Genomic DNA, 24,576 nt, shown 5'->3' with positions numbered 1-24,576 from the left:
TGAGTCAAATCTTTGCCAAAATATTGGAGCTTCAGCTTCAGGATCAGTCCTTCCAGTGAATACTAAAGGTTGATTTCCTTTAGGATTGACTGGTTTGATCTCCTTGCAGTCCAAAGGACTCTCAGAAGTCTTCTCCAACATCACAGTTTAAAAGCATCAATTCTTCGGCACCCAGCCTACTTTATGATCCAACTCTCACATCCGTACATGACTATGGGAAAAACCATAGCTTTGACTATATGGACCTTTGTCAGCAAAATGACGTCTCTGCTTTCTAATATAGTTGTAGGTATATGTAACCATATAAGAGAATATTACACATCCTATTTGTTCTGTTTCTCTGGAGAACCCTAACGAATGCAGATGGGAATGGAGATAGTAGTAGGAGGACCAGTTCAGTCTGTCAGGATGCTGGGAACACAGCAAAAATGGATGTGTGTGTGTATATACATCCGTGTGTGTGTCATTATGTGCATGCCTGCTTGGTTTGTGTGTATCTGGATGTGTGTGCCTATGTGCGTGTCTGTTTGTGTGTATCTGTTTGAGTATTTATGTCTGTGACTATATCTAGGAATCTGTGTTTGTGTATATCTGCATGAGTGTGTGTGTGTTTGTATTGTATGTCTGTGTGGGCCTGCGTGTGTACCTGCATCTCTCTGTATGCTTGTGCGCCTCTGTGGCTACCCACACAAGTGTACAAGTGCCTGTGTCTGTTGGCGGGGGGGTCTGTCATGGTATCCTGGAAAAGGACCTCTATTGTTGGGCTTTTGGTTGGTTTCTGGTAGTAGCGGTGCAAGCTGGGTCTGGGAACCAGGCAGGAAGGTGGACTAGCAGGAAAGCAAGTCTCGTGGTGCATGGAGTGGAAAATAGCAAGATGGCAGGAGACTCAGGTGGGTTTGGGAACAGGATACCTGGAGGCCAAGGTGGTGCCGAGAGGTCTGGGTGAAGGGAGCAGTTCAGGGACATACATATCACTCTGCCTTGAGTCTGGAGTTTCCACCAGCCAGGGACTGGGTAGGCGGGGCAATAAGGGGCTGCACTGAGGGGATGGCAATGAAGAGGGAGGTCTGGAGGCTGGGCTGCACAGGAACGGTCAGTTGGCTTGGGGACGACGGGGACTTCAGTTTAGATTTGCTGTACATCGCAGACGTTGCAGAATAAGATTTTCAAAGGTGAGGATGGGGTAGTGACCAGTGTCATACTCTAGAAGGGATAGGGAAAATAAAGACTGAGAAAAAGCCTTTGGGCTTGAAAATTTGGTGACCTTGCAACCTCAGCAGAAGAGTCAGAGGCTGATGTGCGGGAAAGAGGAAGTGGGTAAGCAGGGTAAGTGGGTAACATTTGTTGGACTCCACTATACTTGTGGAAATGAAAAGCACCAGGATAATAACAAGAGTGGATAGCAGAGTTGAGTTATGGGAGCCTGGTGCATATTTGAATAAAGAATGAAACTCAGTCATCAAGATATTCACCCCTGATCCCATTAAGTACTTCCTCTGAGAGCTGGCAAACTGATATCCTTTAATCATGCCTTATATTTATAAAGGCCTTTCTCCAAAGAACTCCAAGTGCTCAATAAACATTAATTAATTCACTCCCGCAGCCCCCTTTAGGGAAAAGTTGGTGGCAGTTATCATCATTATGTTTACAGGCACAGACATCTTGGCCAAGATAAGAACCGTGCTGCCAACCAGGGTCACAAAGCTGGTCGGGGTGGGAGTTGTGTCTGGTTCCACCCCTTCCGCTGCTAGGCCATTCCTAAATCACCCACATCTTGTCAGGCCCCCCAAGTAGCTGGTGAAACTTGGCAATGAGACCAAGTACAGGGTCCAATGCTTCAGCGGGTGACTGGGGGATAATCCCAGAGGGATCCTAAGGGCCAGCCGGCTGTGGGGCTCAGGAAAAGGGTCTTTTGTTTGCTCAGTCCTGGACCACATGGACATTTAAGCAGCTTCCTCTGCTGAGTCTTTGAGGGTCCTGAGCAAATGCTGGGTCTGCTGCTGCTGCTAAGTTGCTTCAGTTGTGTCCCACTCTGTGCAGCCCCATAGACGGCAGCCCACCAGGCTTCCCCGTCCCTGGGATTCTCCAGGCAAGAACACTGGAGTGGGTTGCCATTTCCTTCTCCAATGCATGAAAGTGAAAAGTGAAAGTGAAGTCGCTCAGTTGTGTCCGACCCTTAGTGACCCCATGGACTGCAGCCCACCAGGCTCTTTGATCCATGGGATTTTCCAGGCTGGGTCTAGGCAACAACAAAATCACCAAACTCAAGAAAGCATGCAGTTGTTCCACTTTTTTTTTTTTTTTTGGTGGGTTCCCTCACACAAGAAATTCTCTAGTGCCCTCAAGTAGGGAAATACTCCCAATCCTTATGCTTGGGGCTGTGCAAGATCCAACCATTTACTCAAAAGCAAAAAGATCTCTAAATGCAAAGCATAGTCAAGGACAGCCCACTGAGAAGGTGATTTGGTTTCTTCCACTGAGTGATGAGCTCGGGTTTTATCAGGAAAGAGGATCCTAAGATCCCAATGGTGTAGGTGATCTGCAAAGCCCCCCAGCTGCAGCCCCAGGGAGTATAGATGTGGGAACCATTACCTTAAAGTCATGCTGCATTTCTGGGATTGGGCCTGCCCACATCTGCTGAGCCCTGGGAGCTGGTGATACTCAGGCTCTTACCTAATGAGGACTGCTCTTGTGGGAGCAGCTAAGCAGTTCGCATTCCCAGTCTAGTGTTTATCCACTTGGATGGACCTGGGAAATTCAAGGGGCCATCGGTTTGTTGGCCTAAAGCCAGGGTTTAATTAAGCCCAAAATCTCCTGTGATTCCACCAAGGGGCTGAACCCCATAAGGCTAGGCAAAAGGAGAAGCAACCCAAAGAACATTGGATCAGCTTCTTTTGAGTCTTCCTGTCAACTCATTGTTTGTGGAGGCCTTGCTCATTAGTGGGAATAATCCCTTCAAAGTCACAGAGCAGTGAACAGAAAACTGGAGGACCAGCCCTGCACAGGATCAGCTAAATTGTGGCGCCTACTATAACATGTAGGTGGTTTCTGCTGCAGGCCATGGAACATGGATATGCATGAGAAAAGAAAGGATAAATTAGCATCCTAACACTTTCATTTTGCAGCTTCTGTTGCAGAATTCTTGGTGTCTGATCAGAAATTACCAAAAACATGTCTTGTTCATTGTCATCGTTTAGTCCCTAAATCGTGTCTGACTCTTGCGACCCCAGGCTCATCTGTCCATGGGATTCTCCAGGCAAGAATACTGGAGCGGGTTGCCATTCCCTTTTCCAGGGGATCTTCCTGGCCCAGGTATTGAATCCAGGTCTGCTACATTGCAGGCAGACTCTTTACTGACTGAGCTACAAGGGAAGCCCGTGTCTTGTTCAGGAAATGGCTATTTGAATTGAGAGACCCAGAAGGCCCAGCCAGCCTGAAGGGCAGAGGCCTGGGACCCACAGTCGAGGCCTCATCTCTGGGGGACCAGCAGACCCTTGTAAAGAGGGTGGTATGAAAGGCTTCTGAATGGAGGGAAGACCTGGGATTTTCAGGGAGTTTGTCTGTTTTTTCTTGTCCCCATCCCTCTTTCATAGCCTTGGAACAGAGAAAGTCCAGCCTTTTACCATAAGGGTGAAGTGGGCCAGCAGCAGAATGGGCAGTCGTGGTGCAGACCCACCCCATGGACTGTGTGGGCAAGGGTGAGAACAGCATTTCCTGACATAGCTTGACACTGCACAGATAAAGGTCATGGGTGTAGGTTGAACATTGGTGGGGCTGATCAGGTGGAAGGTTATGGTAAGAGCACTAAAGTCTTCTCTTTCTTGGACTGTATTTTTTTTTTTTCATTTGAAGCGAGTAAAGGGTGAGTTTTCACCCTTTGAAGATCGTGGCATCAGATGGCCTGAGTCCGTACCCTGGAAAGCTGGTTCCACTCCATTAGGGAGCCTACAAGCCCCATGCTTCTTCTTCTGGGAGAAATGAGGCCAGCGGGCTTCCCAAAGTGGGCAAGACCACATCTCTGCCTTATGGCATCTCCTTTCTGCTGCAGCTGGGGAACTTATGAAATTAGTTTTGTTATATAATATTAGAACAGCCTGCCACCTAGTAAGGTCTAGATGTTAGTCCCACAGTCATCTTTCTCAGCCTGGCGTTTCAGCTGGATGTAGGGATTTGCCCACATGGACACAGCTCCTGGCAGCCTCCCCCTGTTCTCAGAGTGTGGGAATCGGGCACTGGCCGGCATCCGAGGGTCAGCGCTACGGCGGGTCACAACGCAGAAGCCGAGGGAGCGGTCAGCGCAGAAAGGGCGCTGGAGATGAAAGCCGCCGTGTTTGGCTTTCCAAAGTGCCGCTGTGTTCCTCAAGGCCTGCCGCTTCCTCTGCCCTGCTGGGGTTTTTTTTCTTCCCAGTTCCTCTCAGTGATATCTTAAGAGGCAAACTTCCAGCACTAACAGGAGGTCTTTTGTTCTCCTTTTCTCTTAGTGGACTTTAACCCAGTTACGACAGATGAGTCACTGTAAAAACAAACAAATAATAATACTCCATTTTCTTCAAGGCTCTTCCAGGCCTGCTGACAGCAGAGGGGGAACTTGACACTGCACTGGGGCCTGTGGGGCTTCTGCCCTCCTTGACCTTCTGGAGGCATAGCCCAGGAGAACCTTCCAGAACACTCTGGAGCCCAACACTGTGGAGCTGTTCAGTGAGGCTCTGGCTTGTTTAGAATTTCATCTGATTTGGGGTGGCCCAGGGGCTCTGAGGAATTCTGGTCTCAGCACGATCCTGGCTGGGAACTGTGCTCTGGCATCCGTCACAAACTCAATTCTGGACTTGCTTCCCCTTACACGTTAGTTTCATTATATGTGATATTTTTATATGTATTAGACACTCAGGGATTTTTATCAGGGGGTGCTTTGCAGTAGAATATCTTCTGCTCTATTGAGAGATTCCAGGGCGTGCTTAGTACACGAGTGCAGCCTGCATCCATTCAGTAAGTTTACCAGGCACTCAGGTAGACACCAGAGATGTACCCTCAGGGAGTGTTAGTGGCTTAGTTGTGTCCGACTCTTTGTGACCCCATGGACTATAGTCAGCCAGGCTCCTCTGTCCATGGGATCCTCCAGGTAAGAATACGGGAGTGGGTAGCGTTCCCTTCTCCAGGGGATCTCCCTGACCTAGAGATTGAACCTGGGTCTCTTGCATTGCAGGCAGATTTCTTTACCATCTGAGCCACTATGGAAGACTGACATGTAAGTAAGTGAATGCAGTGACTTCTGATGAAGGTAAGAAGGGTGGGGTGGGGTAAGTCAGGGGATGATCATTTGCTCTGGGAATATTGAGAAAGTTGTCTGAGAGGAGATGGCATTTGAACCGAGTCTTGAATCCTGAGTGCGTGTTCATCAGATGCTCAGGGGAGAAGGGAGCAGATGTGACAGGCAGAGGGAGGGAGGGGTATAACCATGGGACTGAGACCCATGGTGAATTTGGACCTACCCTTGTACAAGCCCTTTCTAATCCTTGTCCAGGCCTGTTTGCCTGTTGTTTCAGTAGAGTTGGACCCTCCTTTTCCTGAGAAGGAGCTGTCCCGGGATGGATATGCCACTGGGTTCAGGACTCTGGTCTGAAGTGTCTTCTGGCTGCATTAAACATGATGGCTTGCTTTGGGTCACCAGCCCCTTGGGCAGGCTCACTGCCAAAGAGCAGCCATGGCTCCTGTTGGTGGAGGTGTATATGTCCTTCAGAAAGCTGTCATCCACAGTCACTGTGTCCTGACTCTTGGAGCTCAGATGCATAGTGAAACACAAGCATGTCTACAATGAAAACATCAGTTCAACTCTAAGAAAATTTCTGCTCATTTTCAACCCCAACTTACAAGTCTGCTTGACTGTGAAGAGCCCCAGGAGCCGTAGGTAGAGTGAGCAGCCCTCGTCTTTGTGCCCTGGGGCTTGTCCTTCTTACTTTGCTTTAGGCATTAATCATGTTGCTGTTTAGTCACTGAGTCGTGTCTGATGCTTTGTGACCCCAGGGACTGCAGCACATTAGACTTCCCCGTTCTTCTCTATCTCCCGGAGTTTGCTCAGGTTCACGTCCATTGAGTCAATGATGCAATCTAACCACCTCATCCTCTGCCGCCCTCTCCTCCTTTTGTAATTTCCCCATCTCCCTGAATGCCCTCCTCCTGTGCTATGAGCTCAGGGATGGTAGGTAATGCATGATATTTGGTTCATGTACATACAAGATGGTCAGTAAATGTTTGTTAAACAGACACAGGAATGAATGTGAGGTTTGGGTTGGTCTGTTTTGCATCATCTGACAATGATATCAACTGATATCACATTCATCAGCTTTGATAATGAGACAGTAGGGCCTCAGGATTTCCTACTGATAGCGCTATTTTGTGCACAAGTAGATCTCTCTTCCCCAGGAGCCACTTACACTGGAGAATTTAGATTTAAAATCACATGGAGCCCGCTATGGCACTCTCAGGGGCAAAGGGGATTCTCATCTATTTTTCCAAGCTGACTTCCTCACTTCAGCAAATCCCAGGAACTGAAACAGTGAGGATCTTCTGTTGAATCTGTTCTGTTTGGGCCCCCTGAAACCCAGTACTTTATATTTCTGTGTCTCCCCATCTTGTAATCTGGCAAGGATAAGATAGACTTCCCACTATCAGGGTTGATCTAGGTCCATCTCCTTTTATTTATTTATATATCTTCTAAGAAGTCTTATGGAGAGCCAGGGCAGAGGAAGCCTTATTCAATAAAGAAAGTGCTCCTCAGCTGGCCCTTCCTTCCGTGGTCTCTATTCTGCCATCTTCAGATGTCCCCAGGCAGTTAAGAGCAGATGACACGAAATGACTTCAGTGGTAAGGCTGAGTGGGTGTAGACACAGCCCGGCCTAGCCTCAGCTTATTTCTCCACTTTGGGAGAACTCAGGCCCCTGCCTCAGACTTCGTCTCTTGGGGTTGGATTATAGTTTTCAAAGAATAAATAAAAAATTCCAGGAACAAGCTCAGTCTCCATGACAGTAGCTGGCTAATTACTTCTGAGAAAATGGAAACCTTGGTCTCCTGATGTGCTCAGCGACAGGCACAAGAGGAATTTTCCAATACAATAGGGGATGAACTTTCCAAGGACAAGCTGACTGAGAAAAGCCATCCTCTGACTGCACCCGTAGCGGGACATGGCACCGCCGGGGTGGCAGACGGAGTTGGAAGCGGGAATGGTGGCCTGGAGGGCAGCAGCTCTCCCCTTCCCGTAACATCTGCCACTGACATGAACGGAGCCTCCAGGACGGCTGGGACACTTGTAGTGCTGACTCCTGTGGTGAGGAGGGAGACAGTCTAGGCCGTTTTGTTTAGATGAGGAGCCGCTAAAAAAGCTACACGGTGTTAGTTGCTCAGTCATGTCCGACTCTTCGTGACCCCCTCCGGACTGTAGCCCACCAGGCTCCTCTGTCCACGGGATTCTCCAGGCAAGAATACTGGAACCGGTTGCCATTTCCTCCTCCAGGGGATCTCCCCAACCCAGGGGTCGAACCCAGGTCTCCTGCCTTACAGGCAGATTCTTTACCATCTGAGCCACTAGGGAAAACCAAATCTGTGGCAGAAATGGTGCGCGCTAAGGTCTGTCTCTCTTCATCAGTAGACTTCTCCACGCTCCAGCTGTTCCCTCCTGAGAACTCACTTCTTACCCCCTTCATCCACTCTCTGGGCACTCCTTCCTCTGTGTGAGACCCTGCCCTAGGAACTAGATACACCAAGCCAGATTGTCTCAGCCCCTCAGTTTTGTTCTCTCCATTTCCCTTCCTTATCCTTCCATGAAAGAAGCAGGGGTCACGGCTCTTCCAGCTCCTTCCCATGTCACTGTGACAGCAGGTTTTTAAAACTCTGAGGGATGGGATGCTGTAAAAAGTGCTGGGAGAAGAGATGATTCACTCTCCCATTTGAAAACCCATGGAGCAGCTGTTGAGGTTTGTAATTGTCCTCTGTAAGCCCCTGTATACATATTAAAAGATCCCTTGGAGAAGCTCATTCCTGATTAGGGGGAAAAAAAAAAAGATTTGGGTACAATTAATTCCCAGTGTCAGATGGAAATGAAATCTTTCCAAAGCTGTTGCTGTCGTTACTGTCAGTGACTAATTCACCTTGGCACTGTTCAGGACATCAGCTACTCCAGCCCCCCTGCTCCAGGGTCTGTGGTGGGAAAGCCTGAGGCATCTGAATCTCCAAAATCAAATGCAGAATAGACATGGGATAAGAAACAGGAAACACATCTGTGGATCCCTGAGATAATAATTTTTTAAATACAATTCTTTCCCCCCTGATTTGGAATAATATGTATTCATGGGAGAAAATTTGAAAAACAGAGACAAATCCAAGAAAGAAAATAAAAGTCAAGCCAAATCTTAATACCCAGAGACAGCACTGTTAACATTTTTGTATGTATTCTTCCAGTTAAAAAATGTACACAATATTTTTTTCTTGCACAACTGCTACATTCTATGCATACTGCCTTATAATCCACTTTTTCCTTAATGATATGTTGTGAATATTTTCCCATGAGATTAAGCCTGCTTCTAGCCCATAATTCTATCGACTGTCTTCCATCATATAGATGGTCATTCAACTAATACCTCGTGGGTGAATATTTAGGTTGTGCCTAATATTTTTTGCTATTGTAGATAACAGTTTGTACCCACTCACGAGACTAACTCAGGCTGCCTCATTGTCCTAGACGTATATCACTTAGTTCTTCCTCAGCAGCCATCAGTCATGTGTGGGCCAGACAGACTCTGCCTCATGACTTCCCAACTCTTGCTCGGAAAACAAGGACAAGCAATCTACTCAAGACTGCGTAGCCCTGAGACTTCCCTCCATGCCACCGAAACACCCACCAATGTGAAAAGATAGCTGTGTTCAACTTATTTCTTCACAGATGCATTGTTTCAGATAAAACGGGCGCCCTTAACTGGCTCCTCTTTGACTTGATCGTCTTTTTGACAGGAGAGGGAGGGTGACTTTAATAGCTGTGGAAGCCTGTAATTAGAGGGTAGAGCAGTGAAGGCAACTGGGAGCACGAGTTCCGGACTGAACCGTCCATCGTTTGGAACCAGCATCTATGTTTCGTATTTTCAGTGTTGCTGTTCTGCTCCATTAGAGTAGGTCACCGTGAGGGACTAGCACAAAGACCCAGGGCTCCCCGCGTGCCAAGGAGCTTATACTGTTCTTGGCCTGGCCAGAGGACAGCACTGAGCAGACTCCCAGCTGAGAATCTGGGGCAAAATCTAGGTCACTGGTTCTCAGTTCAGCTCAGCTTCGAGAAGCTCAAGCTTCCACGTGGGGGTGTGCCTTAGACACCTCCAGTCTCCGTGTCGCTGGTACTTCAGGCCAGAGGAGGCCAGAGGGGAAACAGGCTCCGAGGTGGAGAGGCAGGTGCTGCAGGCCTGACAGCTGGGTCTGGGTGGGAGGGGTCAGTGGTCACATCCCACACCATCACCCACTTCTCATCCCAACGGCCCCACGCACATCTTCAGTGGCCTTCAAATGACGAGAAGGAAGAAATTCTCATTTCAAGGCAAATTGTAAGACCCTCTTGCTATCCTCTGAGGTCCCGAGGCTTTCAGAAGAAGCCTGTAGGGGAAGACTCCAGGGCAAGAGAATGAGTTCAAGGGGAATGTCATGGGAAATCACAAGATAGTTGAAATGTGCAAAGAAGTATGAGAAATTAAAAGTAGGTGGGGCAAAAGGCTCACATGTGCCTGCGTATGCACGCGCACACTGGCTCACTCACAGTTTAATGGGGCTTTGAGAGGAAATCGTAGTCTCCAGTGCATAGGAAAAGTCCTGGAGCCAGTTCTCTAAAGAGTGGGAGTGGGGAACTGGGCCAGTCACAAGATTCCCCTTAGGCTGCATGTCTGTCCCACCTCCAAAAGGCCATCCTTGCTCCTCAGCTGCTCCGCTCTGTCACCAGGCGCCCCTGCCCAGTCTGACAGTCCCACGTCCACAAACAAAGCCCCCCAGCGAGCCGCTCCTTTCCCAAGCTGCTGAGGGGTCTTCTGGGGATTGGAAAGGATTGTTTCTGGGCTGTTCCAGCCCTGGATGATGAGCTCAGCTGTCTCCTCTTCTAGGAAAGCAGGCAGGGCTTCTAGGAAGGATTTACTGCAACAGAATATGGCTGCTGTCCACCACCTCCCCCAGTCACCCCCGTCTTTCTTCCAAGCCAGAGGCTGAGGTTGGGGGAAGTTTATAGAGAGGATGCTGGGAAAAGATCAATAAGCCTGTCCTGAGTGATTGAGAAACTGTGGAAAGGCAGCAGGAACCTCTCTTCACGCCCAGAATTGGACATCAGTGGCGACACTGTAAATGCCAGCCCAGAGAAATGCGCCGCTTCCATCCAGCCCGGGTGCCAGGCACTTGCATCTTGGCCTCTGGTGATTAAGAAGGGAGAGCCCAATGCCCGTTTGTCCGCCTGTTCCACCAAGGTTGTGAAGTCCCTCTGTATCCCATCAGAGTTCATCTCTCCTCTCTTTGAAGCCTCCGTGGACAGGCTCTAACTGGTTCCTTTTACAGTTTTTTTCTATTGCTGAGACAACTTGGCCCCTACCCGGAGCCTCTGCCTGCCTCAGCCTCAAGTATCCAACGTGATCATAGGCTGATGGGAGCCTGAGAGCCAACCGTGGGCCAGGCCCTGTTCTAAGGGTGTCTCCTGTATTAACTCATTGAGTTCTCACAACAACTCTATGAGACAGGCACTGCTATTATCCTCATTGTGCAAATGAGAATACTGAAATTGCCCCAGGTCATACCGTTGAAGAGTAGAAGGGTAAGGATTTAAACCTGGAAGCTGGGTTCTGGAGTCCTGTTCTTAAGGCCCCATTGAGGGCAGAATCAAATGGCCCTGGTTCTATCTGTTCAACTGCTAGTCCAGATGTGACCTGAGGCCTCAATCTGACCACAGGATTCTGTCTTGCTCCTGCGCTTGGGTCTCTGCTTTGGAGACCTCCGGGTATGCCCATCTCTCTAGGATATCTTAGGATGCCCTATTGTAACCATGCTCCATTTCAAGTTCCAAAATCCCACCCCAAGCTCATTCTGCTGGTCATGGCCATGGACCGTGCTGATACTCAGAGGATAAGATTGGTGTCTTACTCATCTCTGGGTCCCACACAGAGCCCCTGGTGCAGTGTTAAACACACAAGAGGTGTTCAATTTATATTTGTGGAAGGAAATCAGTATAGAAATGCTCCGTACCTCAGTTTGCCCATCTGTACAATGAGATAATAGCAAATAGAGTTTTGTGACAATGAATTAAGTGAATCTATATAAAGCACATAAAACAGAATCTGGCACGTGGCAAGTACACAGCAAATGTGAAAGCGTTAGCTGCTCAGTCATGTCCAACTCTTTGCGACCCCGTGGACTATAGCCCGTGAGGCTCCTCTGTCCATGGAATTCTCCAGGCAAGAATACTGGGGTGGGTTGCCATTCTCTTCTCCAGGGCATCGTCCCAACTGAGGGATTGAACCTGAGTCTCCTGCATTGAAAGTGGATTCTTTACCACTGAGCCACCAGGGAAGCCCATTCTGTAAATGTAAGCAGTTGCTATTTTCCATGTAGATATTGTCACTCCTCTATAGAGGTGGATGAGCAGCCTGGTAAAGACTGTGGGCTCTGGGTCAGGAGCTGGGAGTCTAATCCTGGCTCTGCCACTTCTCAGATCCATGATCATTGGCAATTGACCTAACTTTTCAATATTTGTTTTCTCATTTGAAAAATGACATAACAATACTTGTACCTCATAGGTACCTCACAGAATTAAATGACATAAATATATGCTAAATGCTTGGCATAGAGAAAGATCTCCCTGAATGACAGTCAAAAAATTATTAGTATTACTACCGTGGTTCTTTGAAAACTGGGGTGCATATATTTGAAGCACGAGGGTCACTTAGGTCTCTCCTTGCAACAGAGACCTACCTTGGATATTCCAGAAAGACCTGCTTGCTCCTTTCTCCCTTCCCTTGAACACCCCATCCTTACTGCATCATTACCCTCACATATATGGTGGAATAAAGGCCTGGGGGTTCTGCTGTTCCCTTATCAAACATGAAAGCAGGGCCTCCTAAGGCAGGAAGGGGGATTGGTTTTTTTGTATTTTTAAGGACTTATTTGTTTATTTATGGCTATGCTGGGTCTTCGTTGCCTTCTCTGGTTGTGGTGGGTTGTGGCTACTCTCTAGTTGCCATGCACAGCCTTCTCACTGTGGTGGCTTCTCTTGCTGTGGAGCACAGGCTCTAGAATGCATGGGCTTCAGTTGTTGCAGCACGTGGGCTCTCGAGTGCTGGCTTAATTGTGGCACATGGGCTTAGCTGCTCCAGATGTGTGGGATCCTCCCAGACCAGGGATCAAACCCCTGTCCCCTGCATTGGCAAGTGGATTCTTAACCACTAGACTGCCAGGAAAGCCTGGAGGTTTGGTTCTTTTTTTTTTTTTTTTTTGGAGGTTTGGTTCTTGAAGAATGAGGAAAGCATCCATTTCCTCACTCCTGGGATAGAAGAGACACGACATCACAGCTGTCCAGAAAGAAGGGCTCGGCCAGGTCCCTCTGGGAAGGAGACCTCCAGAGAACACGGAGGGTGGGCTTTCTCTGACCGTCTGGAGGTCACTTGCCACCTGTATCTTGTCTGGCTCCACACAGTTCTAGTTTTCCAGGCTTCATTCCTCTGGTGGGATCCCCTAGTGACAGGAGAAAAAGGGAAGTGACCAGAGGGCTATGCTGGGTATCTGGCTGGCCAGACAGTCCCACTTCCCCAGGGCTCAGCATTCCCAATCCAATGGCCCTTGGAGATCCCCAAAGATCTTCCTGGGCAGAGCCAGAGCCTCACATGGATGCAGGTACCCAGTGTTCCTCAGCGACAAGGAGAGAGATGCTGTTGCAAACATTTGATTTGGGGGACCCTGGAGAGCAGCAGAAATGAAACAAGCCACCCCCTCTCCCCCACTCACTTCCCCCACCATTCACATACACACAGCTAGGCAAACACTCAGGGAAGGACGGCTTCAGACTAACGGGGCTGTTGATGTTGAATTGATTTTGAACCATCAGCAGGATCTCTGGTTATGACATTACCATAGAGTTGTTTCTGGAGATATGTCTACATTGGAGAGGAATTCTGAAGGGTCATATGAATGGAAAAGCCAAGGAGCCAGCTCCCATCTCCCTCTTCATTGGTGAATATGTGTGACAGGGAAGCAAACGGCAGGGGGCATCCACAGGACCCTGCTGGAAGCATGTGGCTGCCGTTCTGCATGCCCAGCTCAGTAGAGCTGCGTGGGGGACCGTCACCCCTCACCCCTGCTTCCAGGGCTTCCTCCTTCCTCCTCTCCCCGCAGCCCTCATGTGCGTGTCAGCCTGTTATTGAAGCCCAAGCTCACCCCTCTGTGGCTGACTTCCCTGAGCAGCCTCCCTTAATCCACTGTGGGGAGGGTGTCACGACTCAGCCTCCAAAACATGAAGAAATAGGAACCAGGGTTTTAACTTGTGTCAATAGGAAGGTGAGAAGAGAATGGCGATGTATGTAATGTATACGGTGACAGGACCACAGTGGAGAGAGGAGGGGAGGCTGGCTGGCTGGCTCTTCTCAAGTGGAGCAGTCACCAAGTAAGGACTTCATGAGGCTGAGCTCAGGCCCCTGTCATTGTCCTTCTGAAAAGGCCCTTCATGTAAGGGCGTTGAAGATGGGACATCCTGATGACTCCCCCTCCCCCACGGTCAGCAGAAGATGGCTCACGAGAGCGGTCCTTGATGGTTAGCTCAGCTCTAAACATGTCCTGAGAGGTGAGTCAGTATATCAGACACTCAGGTAGAAAGGCTGCAGGGACCTGGAGGAATTAACGTTGGATGCACTTCTTTGGGCCTTCCCAGGGAGCTCAATGGTAAAGAATCTGCCTGCAATGCGGCAGACCTGGGTTCAGTCCCTGGGTCAGGAAGATCCCCTGGAGGACTGCATGGTAACCCACTCCAGTATTCTTGCCTAGAGAATCCCATGGACAGAGGAGCCTGGCGGGTTACAGTCCATGGGGTTTCGTAGAGTCAGAGATGACTGGAGCAACTGAGCACGCACACACGCACTTCTTAGGCAATGGGCAACCAGGTGAGGCAGCAGGTGGTGTCAACATTCAGCACTCCGCGTAGATCTGTCCACACCCGTGGTAGGAGCCCAGAGGAGGAATCCAGCTCTGCACCGCAGTCTTGGGAGGAGATCAAGGGTTCTGAGCCCTAGGGGCCTTCGACACAGACCAGCCTTTGGCGGAGCACCTGCAGTCTCCAGGCTTTCTTTGCTCTGGGAACCAGACTCAAGGCAAGTGACCCCAAGCCCTATAGGGCCAGTGGGTGGGAACACCCTGTAATGGTGGCAAGCCAGGTGGAATTATAGGTGTTGACGTGAAGAGTGGCCAGACTGGTTTCAAGCTTGTCACGTACCCGTGGAAAACTGGCTCCATTTTTTAACAGCTGTCACCTTGGCCCCACCTGAGCCTGGGCAGACCGGCTGGCCAGGCAGTTTGATGAGATACGGGGTCACTGTATTCTTAGCTTTCCCTCCATCAGATGGCAAAACCTTCCCAGACCCACAGAGCCGGACAGACACGCGGCTCTTCACGTCTCACTGGAGGGACAGGCCAGAGCCCGAGGCCAGCACAAGCTTTCAGAATCAGCAGTTGGGAAGATGCGCTAATCAGCGGCCCTGGGGTGATCCATGTGGGGACACAGAGGGGATAAATGTGAGGTGCTGGTGGAGGCAGGGAGGGAAGTTTTGAATTGGGGTTCAGTCTGAAGTGAAAATAAATGTCAGCGCAACGTTGACAAATGCACACCGGCAGCACAGATCTGCCTGCCTATGGAGTGTGTGTGGGGGTGGGGGGCGGGGGGGGGTGTATGGGTGTCACTTGAAAAGCTAAGTAAAAGGGAACACATGAAAAACAAAAAAAAATAGTCCTTTCTATCCCTGTAACCATTAGAAAGAAAATGAAGTCCAAATTGCGTTCAGGGCTGCTGGGACAGAGGAAGAGAAGCAAGAATGGAAAAAACAGGCCATAAAGATGCCAGGGCTGCTTAAGCAGAAACATCTGTTGAAGTCATAAGACTCGGGGGCCTGGTCAGGCTTCTAACAAACCCAGGAAGAGGAGAGTCTGTGCTGGATCAGGACGAGCCCCGTCCGCCCCGTGCAGGGCCCCTGGGGCCAGCATACGTGCAGCGGAGATACCTTCTCGAGGGCTCAGCCCCGGCCTGGCTTCCAGCAGGAGAGGAAACAGGAGGAGAGGGCGGGAGAGCCGTCCCCAGGTTAGGAGGGGCCTGCGACAGTCGTGGGGGCAGGGACGTGACAGCAGTTTTGAGAGTATATTGATTTCAAGCTTTAAACTCATTGAGGTTGCCTGGCGAGCCACAAGTCTCAACTTCTGTGTGAAAGAAAGAAATATGACGGTAGGGGAGGGAAGGGTCAGTTGCTGACCTGTACAGGAGCCAGAAGGCTGGCTTTGCTGTTTGCAAATGGAGGCCACTCTCTTATTTGTGATTTTTGCCCGGGGCCAACTGTCTGAGGCCTACCTCTTCCAACAACCCACAGAAAGGGCAGCTAGCACGTACTGACCATATATATCCCTCTCTGGACCATGTTCTTTATCAGTATCACCTCATTTAATCCCTCAGCAATCCCATCATCCCTGGAATGGGTAAAGACTTGTCTGGCATCTTTGGGGCATTTCTTTGACTTAATATTTTCATCTTAGGAGGAAACTGAGGCTTAGAAAGGTTAAATGACTCATCCAGGTCATCAGCCAGCACATTCCAGGGAATACCTGGGGACTGTCCTTCTCTCTTCTCCCTGAAACTAAAGTGAAAAGTAACTTCAGCCAAGCATTACTGGGGAAGCAGTTCTGTGAGCCCAGCATTCAGAAAGACCTCGAGCTCCCTGTAGACCCCATTACATTATCCTGGGAAAGTGGGGGGAAATACTGCTACAGAAACATCAAGATAGGACATAGGGGAGTGGGTCGACCCCCTCAACCATATGGGAATCCTATAGTGTCTCAAGGAAACACAGAGATGATAAAAGAAATGAAACCCAGACTCTGTACTACTTGCTCGTGGGAAATGGTTGAAGTGCTGTTCATAAGGTTCCATTGCCAAAGTCAGAGGCGGTGTCATCTCTTCCTAGAAGCCCCAGCTCTCAGCCTGGCCCTGCCTGGCCACATACTCCAGCTCCTACACCCACAGCATCCATCCCACCACGAGGGCACTCATGTCCTAGTTTCACTTATGGGGAAACTGGAGATGAAAGGCTATGACTATTGGCTTCAGGATTCATGATTGGAGGTCTATAGATCCTCTCTAGAAAATGCAAAAGTGAAATAACAGCAAGAGGTCTGGCTGAATCCCAGCCTCCTGGGTAGCTGGCCTGGGGAAGCCAAGGATATTATTATTGTTCTCCGAGCAAGCAATTCTGTGCTGCTACCATTTACTAGGGGCTTCCCTGGTGGCTCAGTGGTAAAGAACCCGCCTGCCAATGCAGGAGACACAGGTTCGATCCCTGGGTCAGGAAGATCCCCTGGAGAAGGAAATGGCAACCCACTCCAGTATCCTTGCCTGGAAATTCCATGGACAGAGGAGCCTGGAGGGTTACAGTACATAAGGTCACACGTTGAACGTGACTGAGTGACTAAACAGCAAACAACAACGATTTACTAGGGTTGGAGCCTACTGGTGCCAAGCCCCATGTCACGTCAGTCAAACCTTTAGGATAGACTACAGCATTTCTGCTTTCAAATGAGGAAACTGAAGCTCAGAGAGAGGGTTTCACTTACCTAATGTCACACAGTTACCGACTGGCAGATCTGGACTAGAATCCGTGGGGTCAGAGATGGAAGCACCCCATGTCCCTTCCTGTGCACCAATGTGTCTCAGACTCAAGTGTGCCTTGGATCCGCTGGCCATCTCGTTAAAACATATTTCCTGATTCAGCAGGGGCCTAAGATTCTGCCCCTGTAGCCAGCTACTGCTGATGGCCATGCTGCAGGCCCCTGGATCACATGTGAGGAGCAAGGATCTTCATCCCCCTGCCTTCTTTAATTCATACTTATCTGTGCCCTTGGGGCTGGCATGTCCTGGCCTCTTTGATACAACTTTGCCACCAGAATGCACCCAAAAACCACCCATGTGTCCCAGTTAGCTACGCTTAATTACTGTTAATCATCTCACTCCTCCTTGCTCCTTGGGTGACTGCCGAAAACCTAACATCATCTCCGGGTGAGGAAGACTGGCAGGGTCTGCTTGAGAGAGCCACAGAGGGGATGGTGGCAGGGAGTAGTCGCTCCCCAGGGCCAGGATAAGACTTTGATACGATCCTGTATCTCAGGGGAAATCGACGTGATGATATCTCCCCCGGTTGGTCTCTCCCACGAGCTGACAGGAATTTCCTGCTCAGACTAGCAGAGGAACTCGGGGTTTGCTCCTCCAGGGCCAATCTTGGTGGGAAAAAGAACACAAGCAAGAAGGCAGAAGTGGCTTTTGTCTGAGCCGCATGCCTCGGGTTCATGGTTCTGCTCCATTTGTAGCCAGGAGGACCTTCTCTGGCTTTTTCGCCCCGGCCTCCAGGGCTGGCTCTGAGTACAGACCTTTCAGGAGGGCTGGGGTGACCTGCATTCCACAGAAAGGAGGGGCTGGGAGAGGCTGGGGCTCAGGTCTGCTCAGGAGCACAAAGACAGGCTAGAAAGACAACCCAGAAATCCCAGACCCTGCAGTCTATCTGCCGACAACTCTCCTTTCAACAGGTGTTACCGAGGGCCACACACAGGTGCTTGGCTGGCACAGGTGTGTAGCAGAGACCAGGGGTCCCTGCCTGTAGCCCCATGGAGCCCACAGCTAGAGGGAGCTGATCTTTAAGTAGAGAAATGGAGTTGCATGGAGAAAATGCCAAGTGTCTGCGATGCTGGGGTTACAGGTTCTGAGTCTACAATTCCTCCCAGGCCATGTTGATCACCCAGCCCAGCTCTCTTCTCTCCAAGGTGAGACGGCCACCTCGTTGGGTAGACTTGCCCACTCTCACACTGACTTGCAAACATGGACCTCCCTTTCTTCCCTGGCCAGCCTCCCTGACACCACCCTTTTAGAACCCACTGGACATCTTGGTGAAAACCAGAGACACACATGGGCTTGTGCTTCCATGGGCATCTGGAACTTATCAGCACAATGACTGGCCAGGTTGTTCCTTGGGAACTCTGCAAACGTTTGCCCTGATCAAGAATAAATGTATGTGCGGAGGGGAAAGGTCAGGTCAGACAGGGAGGAGATGAGAGTTAAGGCTGGGTGTGCAAAGTGGAGGAGGGACTGAAACTGAGGTGCTGCTGCAGCCTGGTTATCCCAAACTCATTACCACCCAGCCTCCAACTGCCCCCCGGGTCAATCATCACCCTTGGAGCAGGAAGATTGAGGCTCTGTCTCTCCACAACAGCCTGAGAGTTGGACTTCAATCTCCCCCATAATTCTCTTCTCTTTTCCAGCCTAGGAGGTGCAGGCTGAGGGGAGGGGGTTTGGAGGAAGGCTGATCGCAGCAGATTCACTATTCAAGGAAAGGCGTCATGCGCTGAGGACGCTTTGCAGGGAGTGAGGGGATCTGCCGCGGATGGGCCGTTGTCTTGGAGACGCTAATGAAAAGCAGGCCTCGGAGAGGTCCCAGAACCCCCGTGGGCTGAGTTATCTCCCCCTTCTGCTGCTCCCCTCGCCTCCCCACCACCAGCCTCAGATCAAACTCTCCGAATATTTATAAAACCTCTACCAGAAAACAGAGAAAGCTAGCCACCCAGCCAGGCGTCTGCCCACGGCCTTCCGGAGCTGCTTGGGTGTCACTCTCTGACGACGTGGCTCATTATTCTATCTTTCTTCCTTGCAGTGAGCAGGGCAGCTAGAGCAGAAGGGAGAAAAGAAAAATGCTTGTTTTGCCCTGTTCCGGCTGGTTTTGAATGGGGTGATTGGCTTGGAGTTTAGGGGCCTTATTTTGGGCAGGTCATCCTTGCCCCGCCACTCCCGGATCTTCTGCCCCTAGTCTGTTCTCCCCTTGCTCCCCGCCCTCTGTGAAAGCTGGGCCCCTCCACTCAGGCCCTCCTTGGCTGTGTACTCAGTGCCCGTCCTGGCTGTGGCCCGCCAGCCTCTTGCCTTCTCGTCTCTCCCTGTGAAAGACAGAGGAGAGGCTTGCTAAGATGCGCTCTGGTCTTCCAAAATGAAAATATAAGGGATTATGGGGATTGGCAGCAGGAGAAGCTGGCCTTCTGCCATGGTGGAGTAGGAATTGGGCTTATTCTTTTTGAATTAAAGGGGATACAGCAGGAAATCAGAGCTGGTCTGAGAAAATCCAAGGGACCTCTGGTAATCACATTTTTTTTTTTTTTTGGCTGGGTGGTTATTAAAATGGATAGCAAGGAACTTGAAATACATGGGGTCTACTGGTGGGCTGCAGGTCTGGGCTCTGTCCTGCTGGTAAAGGGGAGGCACCATGTGCCCAACTGATCAGTACATCATGTGATTGCCCTGCATGACAGCCCCAGCTTGTGGGTGACACAAAATTCCATGTAGAGGGGCAGCAAGGGGATGTGGGGAAGTCCTGCATTAGGTTAAGAGAGCTGACTGTAGTTTTAGTGTCATTTCAAGAGTTTCAGCCTGGGTAAGTTACAGAACCTGTTTTTCTTGATTTCCTCATCTTCAAAAAGCGAGGGTTGGATGAGATGGTCTTTAGGGTCTCTTCTAGTCCTGTTAGTTAGTCCATAGTAACATCGAATGGTATAAAGTGCTACATGAATATAATTCACGGGCCAAATGTGGGGTCCAGGTGGTAAACCATGCAGGTGAGAAATCAGGAGGATTAATGGAAGTATTGGGAAGCTTTCATGGAGGTGAAATTTAAAGTGTACCTTGAAGAATGAAAGGGATTTGGACAGGAGAAAGTTGATGAGCTGGGGGCAGATGAGCAGTTGTTGGGAGCAGGGGAGGAGGTGAGCTGGCTGGAGTCAAAGTAGATGTTGAGAAACACTAGAAGGTAAGGCTTGATGAAGATGGGCAGTCCAGGCAGTGGGGAGCAGCGAGAGTGCAGGAGAGGAGAGTGGAGGCTTGCTCTCAGCAGTGTGACAGCTCCTGCTTCTCTTGTCGGTGAACCTACTCTGAGTGATGCCACCCACACCCCAGCAGTGGGAGGCGAGAGACATCAGGGTCTGTGATTGGAGGTCAGGGCCCTCAACCATCGGCTCACGCGGCCCCAAGGAGGGCTTGAGTTCTGGCTGAGGGATCTGACTCTTCAGAGACACTTCCTTTTGTCACCTTTCTGCCAAGGAGGCCAGCCAAGTGGCACAAGCTGGTGAGGATTAGAGTCAGGGAGTGAGAGAAGAGAAAAACAAGTTCCCTACTGTGTCAGGAGCGTGAGAGGGTGACACCTGAATGACCCTGAGGCACGAGGTGTCGGACAGATGCCCAGTCTGGGACAGGGAGATGCCTGAGCGCACTGAGGACTCTTCTAGGAAATCTGGAGGCTCTTCCTCGTTGACTACCTTCCCCCTCAGTGGGCACCCCTATCCAGGGACAAGAGTGGCCCTTGCGGTGGCCCACAAGTTAGGGGTCTTCTTGCTCTCCTCCAGCCACAGTCCAGCAGCCATGAGCCAGGAGTCCATGTGGGTAAAGGGACACTTCCCCCCAAACCCACACATGCTCTGCTCCAGACCTAGCTGCAAGTACTCAGACCCTGGAGTTTCCTGCTCAATTCCCTGAGCTTAATCCCAAGGTCAGTGCAGATCTCTAACCTATGCCTGACTTGCCAACAAGAGTAGACTGTGCTACGGTATGCATACCTATGACCCTCAGCGGTGACCAAGTGGTGGGCTTTGGGTGGTGTGTGTGTGTGTGTGGACCTGGAGCTTGAACATGTGAGCTGAGTGTACAAACGTGTGCACTCAAGACCCTACCAGACGGAGCCAAGCTATGAAGCCAGCCCTCTGCTTAGGCCACCATAATACAGTAGGGAACTCCAAGGAGTCCACAAATTCTAAATTCAAACTTGGCCTTCAGGATGTCATGAAGGTGTATTTGTCAAGGGTAAGAGGAGAGAACATGATATTTAATAGTTTGTTAGCTTGATTTGTACTTTCCTATATTTAGACGTGTGGGAGCAGGCCTCTGTTGTATTCATGGCTGGATTCCAAATGTTAGAGGATGAGTCTAAGTTTCCTACCAATTTTACAGTCCTTCCTTCAACTTGCAAGGCTATTAAGGATCACCTAGTCTCGGATGAGCTCATCCCCTCCTGGCAGACCTGCAGGTACCCTAGGCAAGCTTATGGGCAAACCCAATGGAGGCCAGGCCTCGGTGAATCGCCCCTCTCCCTGCAGTCAGTCTCAGAAGGCACAGCAACACGGAGCCCAGGCCCACAGAGAGTCTACCAGGTATGTTACTCTGGCCTTGATCACGTATTGATCGTAGGGATCCTGTGTGAGAATGCAGGGTCTGCCTTACTGGGAGGCAAACTCGGCCCCTGAGTAATCTGGGCCTGGAGGATCTCCTTAGCTTCCCCCATGTTCTGTGTCTCCACCAGTGAGGCCTGAAATTTCTATATAAGCACCAAGGCCTCTCAGTCCCTTCTGTCTCTTACTCTGTGCCTTTGCACAGATCGTCTGTTATACTCTGAATGTCCTTCTTCCACCCCATCCTAAAGACAGACTGTTCAATACAGAATTGCCTGTGAACCCAGTCAGAAGACATCCATCCCTTCTCCTCCAAAAAACCACATTGTCATTGCAATTACTATTGGAAAAGTAGTTAATGCCCATGGAAAAGATTACATATCCTCCAGCAGGGTAGAAAGTCAAACGCAGAAGCTCCCTCACCTTACTGAGGCTCAGATGCCTGTCTGCAGAGATGACCATGGAAACACGGTGGTTGTGTCCCATGCAGAACTTTCTGTGTGTGTCCAAGGCTAGACTCTCTTAGCATTCCCATCTGTTACTGGAGAGCTCCAAGGGAAGGGGATCAGAGATGAGAGCACAATCATGCCTAGAAAGAACCTTGGAGAAATGGATCTGGTTAGAAGAGTCCGAAGGAGGTAAAGGACCTTGAGAAGAAAGCAGAGATATCAGCGGCGGAGAAGCACAGTCACAGGGCAAGCAACATGGACGCCACGAGAGGAGATAGTGGGAGGCGCATGTCAGGGGCAGCGAGGGGCTCGAGAAGGCGAGAACCAAGAATATAATCAGCAAGCGTGATCGAGGTGGCCCTTTGGGAGAAGCAGGGATAGAAAACAAGCCCAAGTGTTTAACAGCGCCTTCTCTGGGCTGGTCACTGTGCTTCCTGAGTATTAAGTCATTTCATCCTGACTCGAGTCCCCATTTGCTGATGGAAACAGACGGGCAGAGTGCTAAGTATTCCAAGGTCACACAGCTAGGACAAGGCAGGGATGGGGATTTGAGCCTGGGAGACCAACGTGTGCTGGTTACTACCCTCCAGTCAGACCACAGTGGGTCTATGAGCAGGACATGAGGGTGGGGGATAGAGCGGTGGGGCCTCTGCCATGTCTGGAACTTTCCACAAGGTGTCCATGTCCACCACCTTCCAGAACATTGAGGGGGCTGAGGATGGAGAGACGATGAATTTAAAGGGGGAAATGAGAGGGTCCCAGAGCTCAGGCCCTGTTTTGTCCTGGGATAGGGGGAGCCAGCTGAGGCCTCAGGGAGGGCAGGGCTCGCAGCTGCTCTGCAGGAAATCAGTGCCTCCCAGGTGGTACCTTCCGGAAACCCCTTCAAAGCTTCACGCTGGCCCTACTGGGCCCTTTCCCTCTCTCCTGCTTCTGCTCCCTGTGGCCACCCTTCCCTGGCCACCTCCTCTTCCCGGGTATATTATCTGAACAAGGCACTTCACAGATCCCGGTGCCCTTGACTTTGGGGAGCACAATGCCATGAGCAGTTTCTTCTTCGCATTTTCTTTTTTCATTTCTTTCATGCATCCATGTATAAATTGAGATCATGTTGATTTGTAACATTATATAAGTCAGGTGTGTACAACAAGCATTTTCTTTCCTCTCTCCCCTGATGGATGGCCAGCCAGCTCCATTGGAAGGGATGTGTGTGGGGAACAGAAACTGGGGTCAAGAGTTGTGTCCCATGCTGCAGGCCCAGATCTATCCAGGCTGACTGGGGTGTGGCTGGTATGTTTAGAAACCATGCAGATAGGGTTGTCAGATAAAATAGAGAACACCAAATGCAACTGGGGTTTCAGAAAACAAGGAAATGATTTTTCAGCATACGTATATGCCCAATACTATACGGAACATGCTTTTAAACTAAAAAGTCATTCACTATTTACCTGAAATTCAAATTTTAATGGGCCTTCTCTATTTTCATTGGCCAAATCTGGCAATGCTACCCTGAAACAGAAACCCGCAGCTTGGCTCCCGGGACTCAGTTAAAGAGAAGCTCAGGCAGGTGTCGAGCCTTTGATCTAGTGGACCTGCTTATGGCCTTGTGCTCCTTGGATAAGAGAAATCTCTGAGTTATCTTGTTTTGTTGTCTGAGAAGCTTAAGTGCCAAGTTAAGAGGTCCCTCCTCTGGCTCACTCTGGCAGGGGGCCTATGTCTCCATGGGCGGTAGCCAGAGTGAGGCAGAGGGGTAGCTTGGCACTTTGGAAGCAGCTGGACAAAGATCCTGAAGCAGATTAGGGGCTGCTTCCTTGCAGGAGAGGCTCTGAAGGATCTGCCTTAAGATCCTTGTGTTTTTGCGGCAAGCGAGGAAGCGAGGCCAGGTGTACGAAGGGCAAGTGGGGGCGGTCCCGCTGGAGGGAAGCTAAGCCTGCAACCCAGATCACTGACTATCCCAGTACTTCCCAAGAGTTAGGTCTGGGGTAGGGTGACACATAAATGTATTAGTTATTCCTCCAGCGCACTCTCCTCTCCTCCTGTCTCTGATCACCCTTTGATCCGTCATGTGTTGGAAGGTACGTGCGTTGGGTACAGTGTCTAAATCCAGACTATTTTCTCTGAACACCTTTCTGGATTTTGGTCCTGTGACCTACTCCTTCCATCCTGACCTTGGCAGTTCATCATCCACGACTTTTCCCTATAATTTGATATAATCTTCAGGGAGAGAGGTTATCAAAAGACATTCAAAACCTGGGGCTCAGATGTGATGGTTTGTTTTTAGCTAATTGTGTATCAGGTCATGTAGGAGTGGGGCTGGCACATTCTGAAACCCCCATGAAGGCTGCCATGTCACACTCTCTCTGAGGGCACACTGCTTTGTTCATTTTTGCTTTCTCGGCTTTCACTTCCATTAGCGACGAGTTTCAACAGCTGTGGCAGCATTCTGCTGCAAGGGCAGCAGTGTGTCCGACTACGTGCTGATGACACACCCCACCCCACAGCATCAGGAGGCTCAGTGAGCTTGTTAGGAGTTTGCCTGATGAGAATGACCCACTGGACCAGCTTGAAATCCCACAAAGCAAAACAAATTCCACACCCAACATTCCCTCAGCTTTGATCCTACCCCCGAGGACAAATC

The 24,576-nt window shown here is 50.1% G+C and overlaps 1 protein-coding gene across 5 annotated transcripts in view; it reads right to left on the bottom strand.

The window, feature by feature from the left end:
- Positions 1–12,556: 12,556 nt before the first annotated feature.
- RAD51B (RAD51 paralog B) overlaps positions 12,557–24,576 on the bottom strand; it is a 736,621-nt gene continuing 724,601 nt past the window's right edge. For all 5 annotated transcript variants that reach the window (XM_024997838.2, XM_024997837.2, XM_024997839.2 and 2 more), the window contains one exon: positions 12,557–12,732. In XM_024997838.2, coding sequence (XP_024853606.1) covers positions 12,659–12,732 — 74 coding nt within the window. In that variant the 3' untranslated portion in view covers positions 12,557–12,658. The remainder of the gene's footprint in view (positions 12,733–24,576) is intronic.

The sequence above is a fragment of the Bos taurus genome, chromosome 10 (genome assembly GCF_002263795.3).
Source record: "Bos taurus isolate L1 Dominette 01449 registration number 42190680 breed Hereford chromosome 10, ARS-UCD2.0, whole genome shotgun sequence".
Classification (NCBI taxonomy): Eukaryota; Metazoa; Chordata; class Mammalia; order Artiodactyla; family Bovidae; genus Bos; species Bos taurus.
Note: the sequence above shows the minus strand (reverse complement) of the source record. Positions and strands in the feature narration are given on the sequence as shown.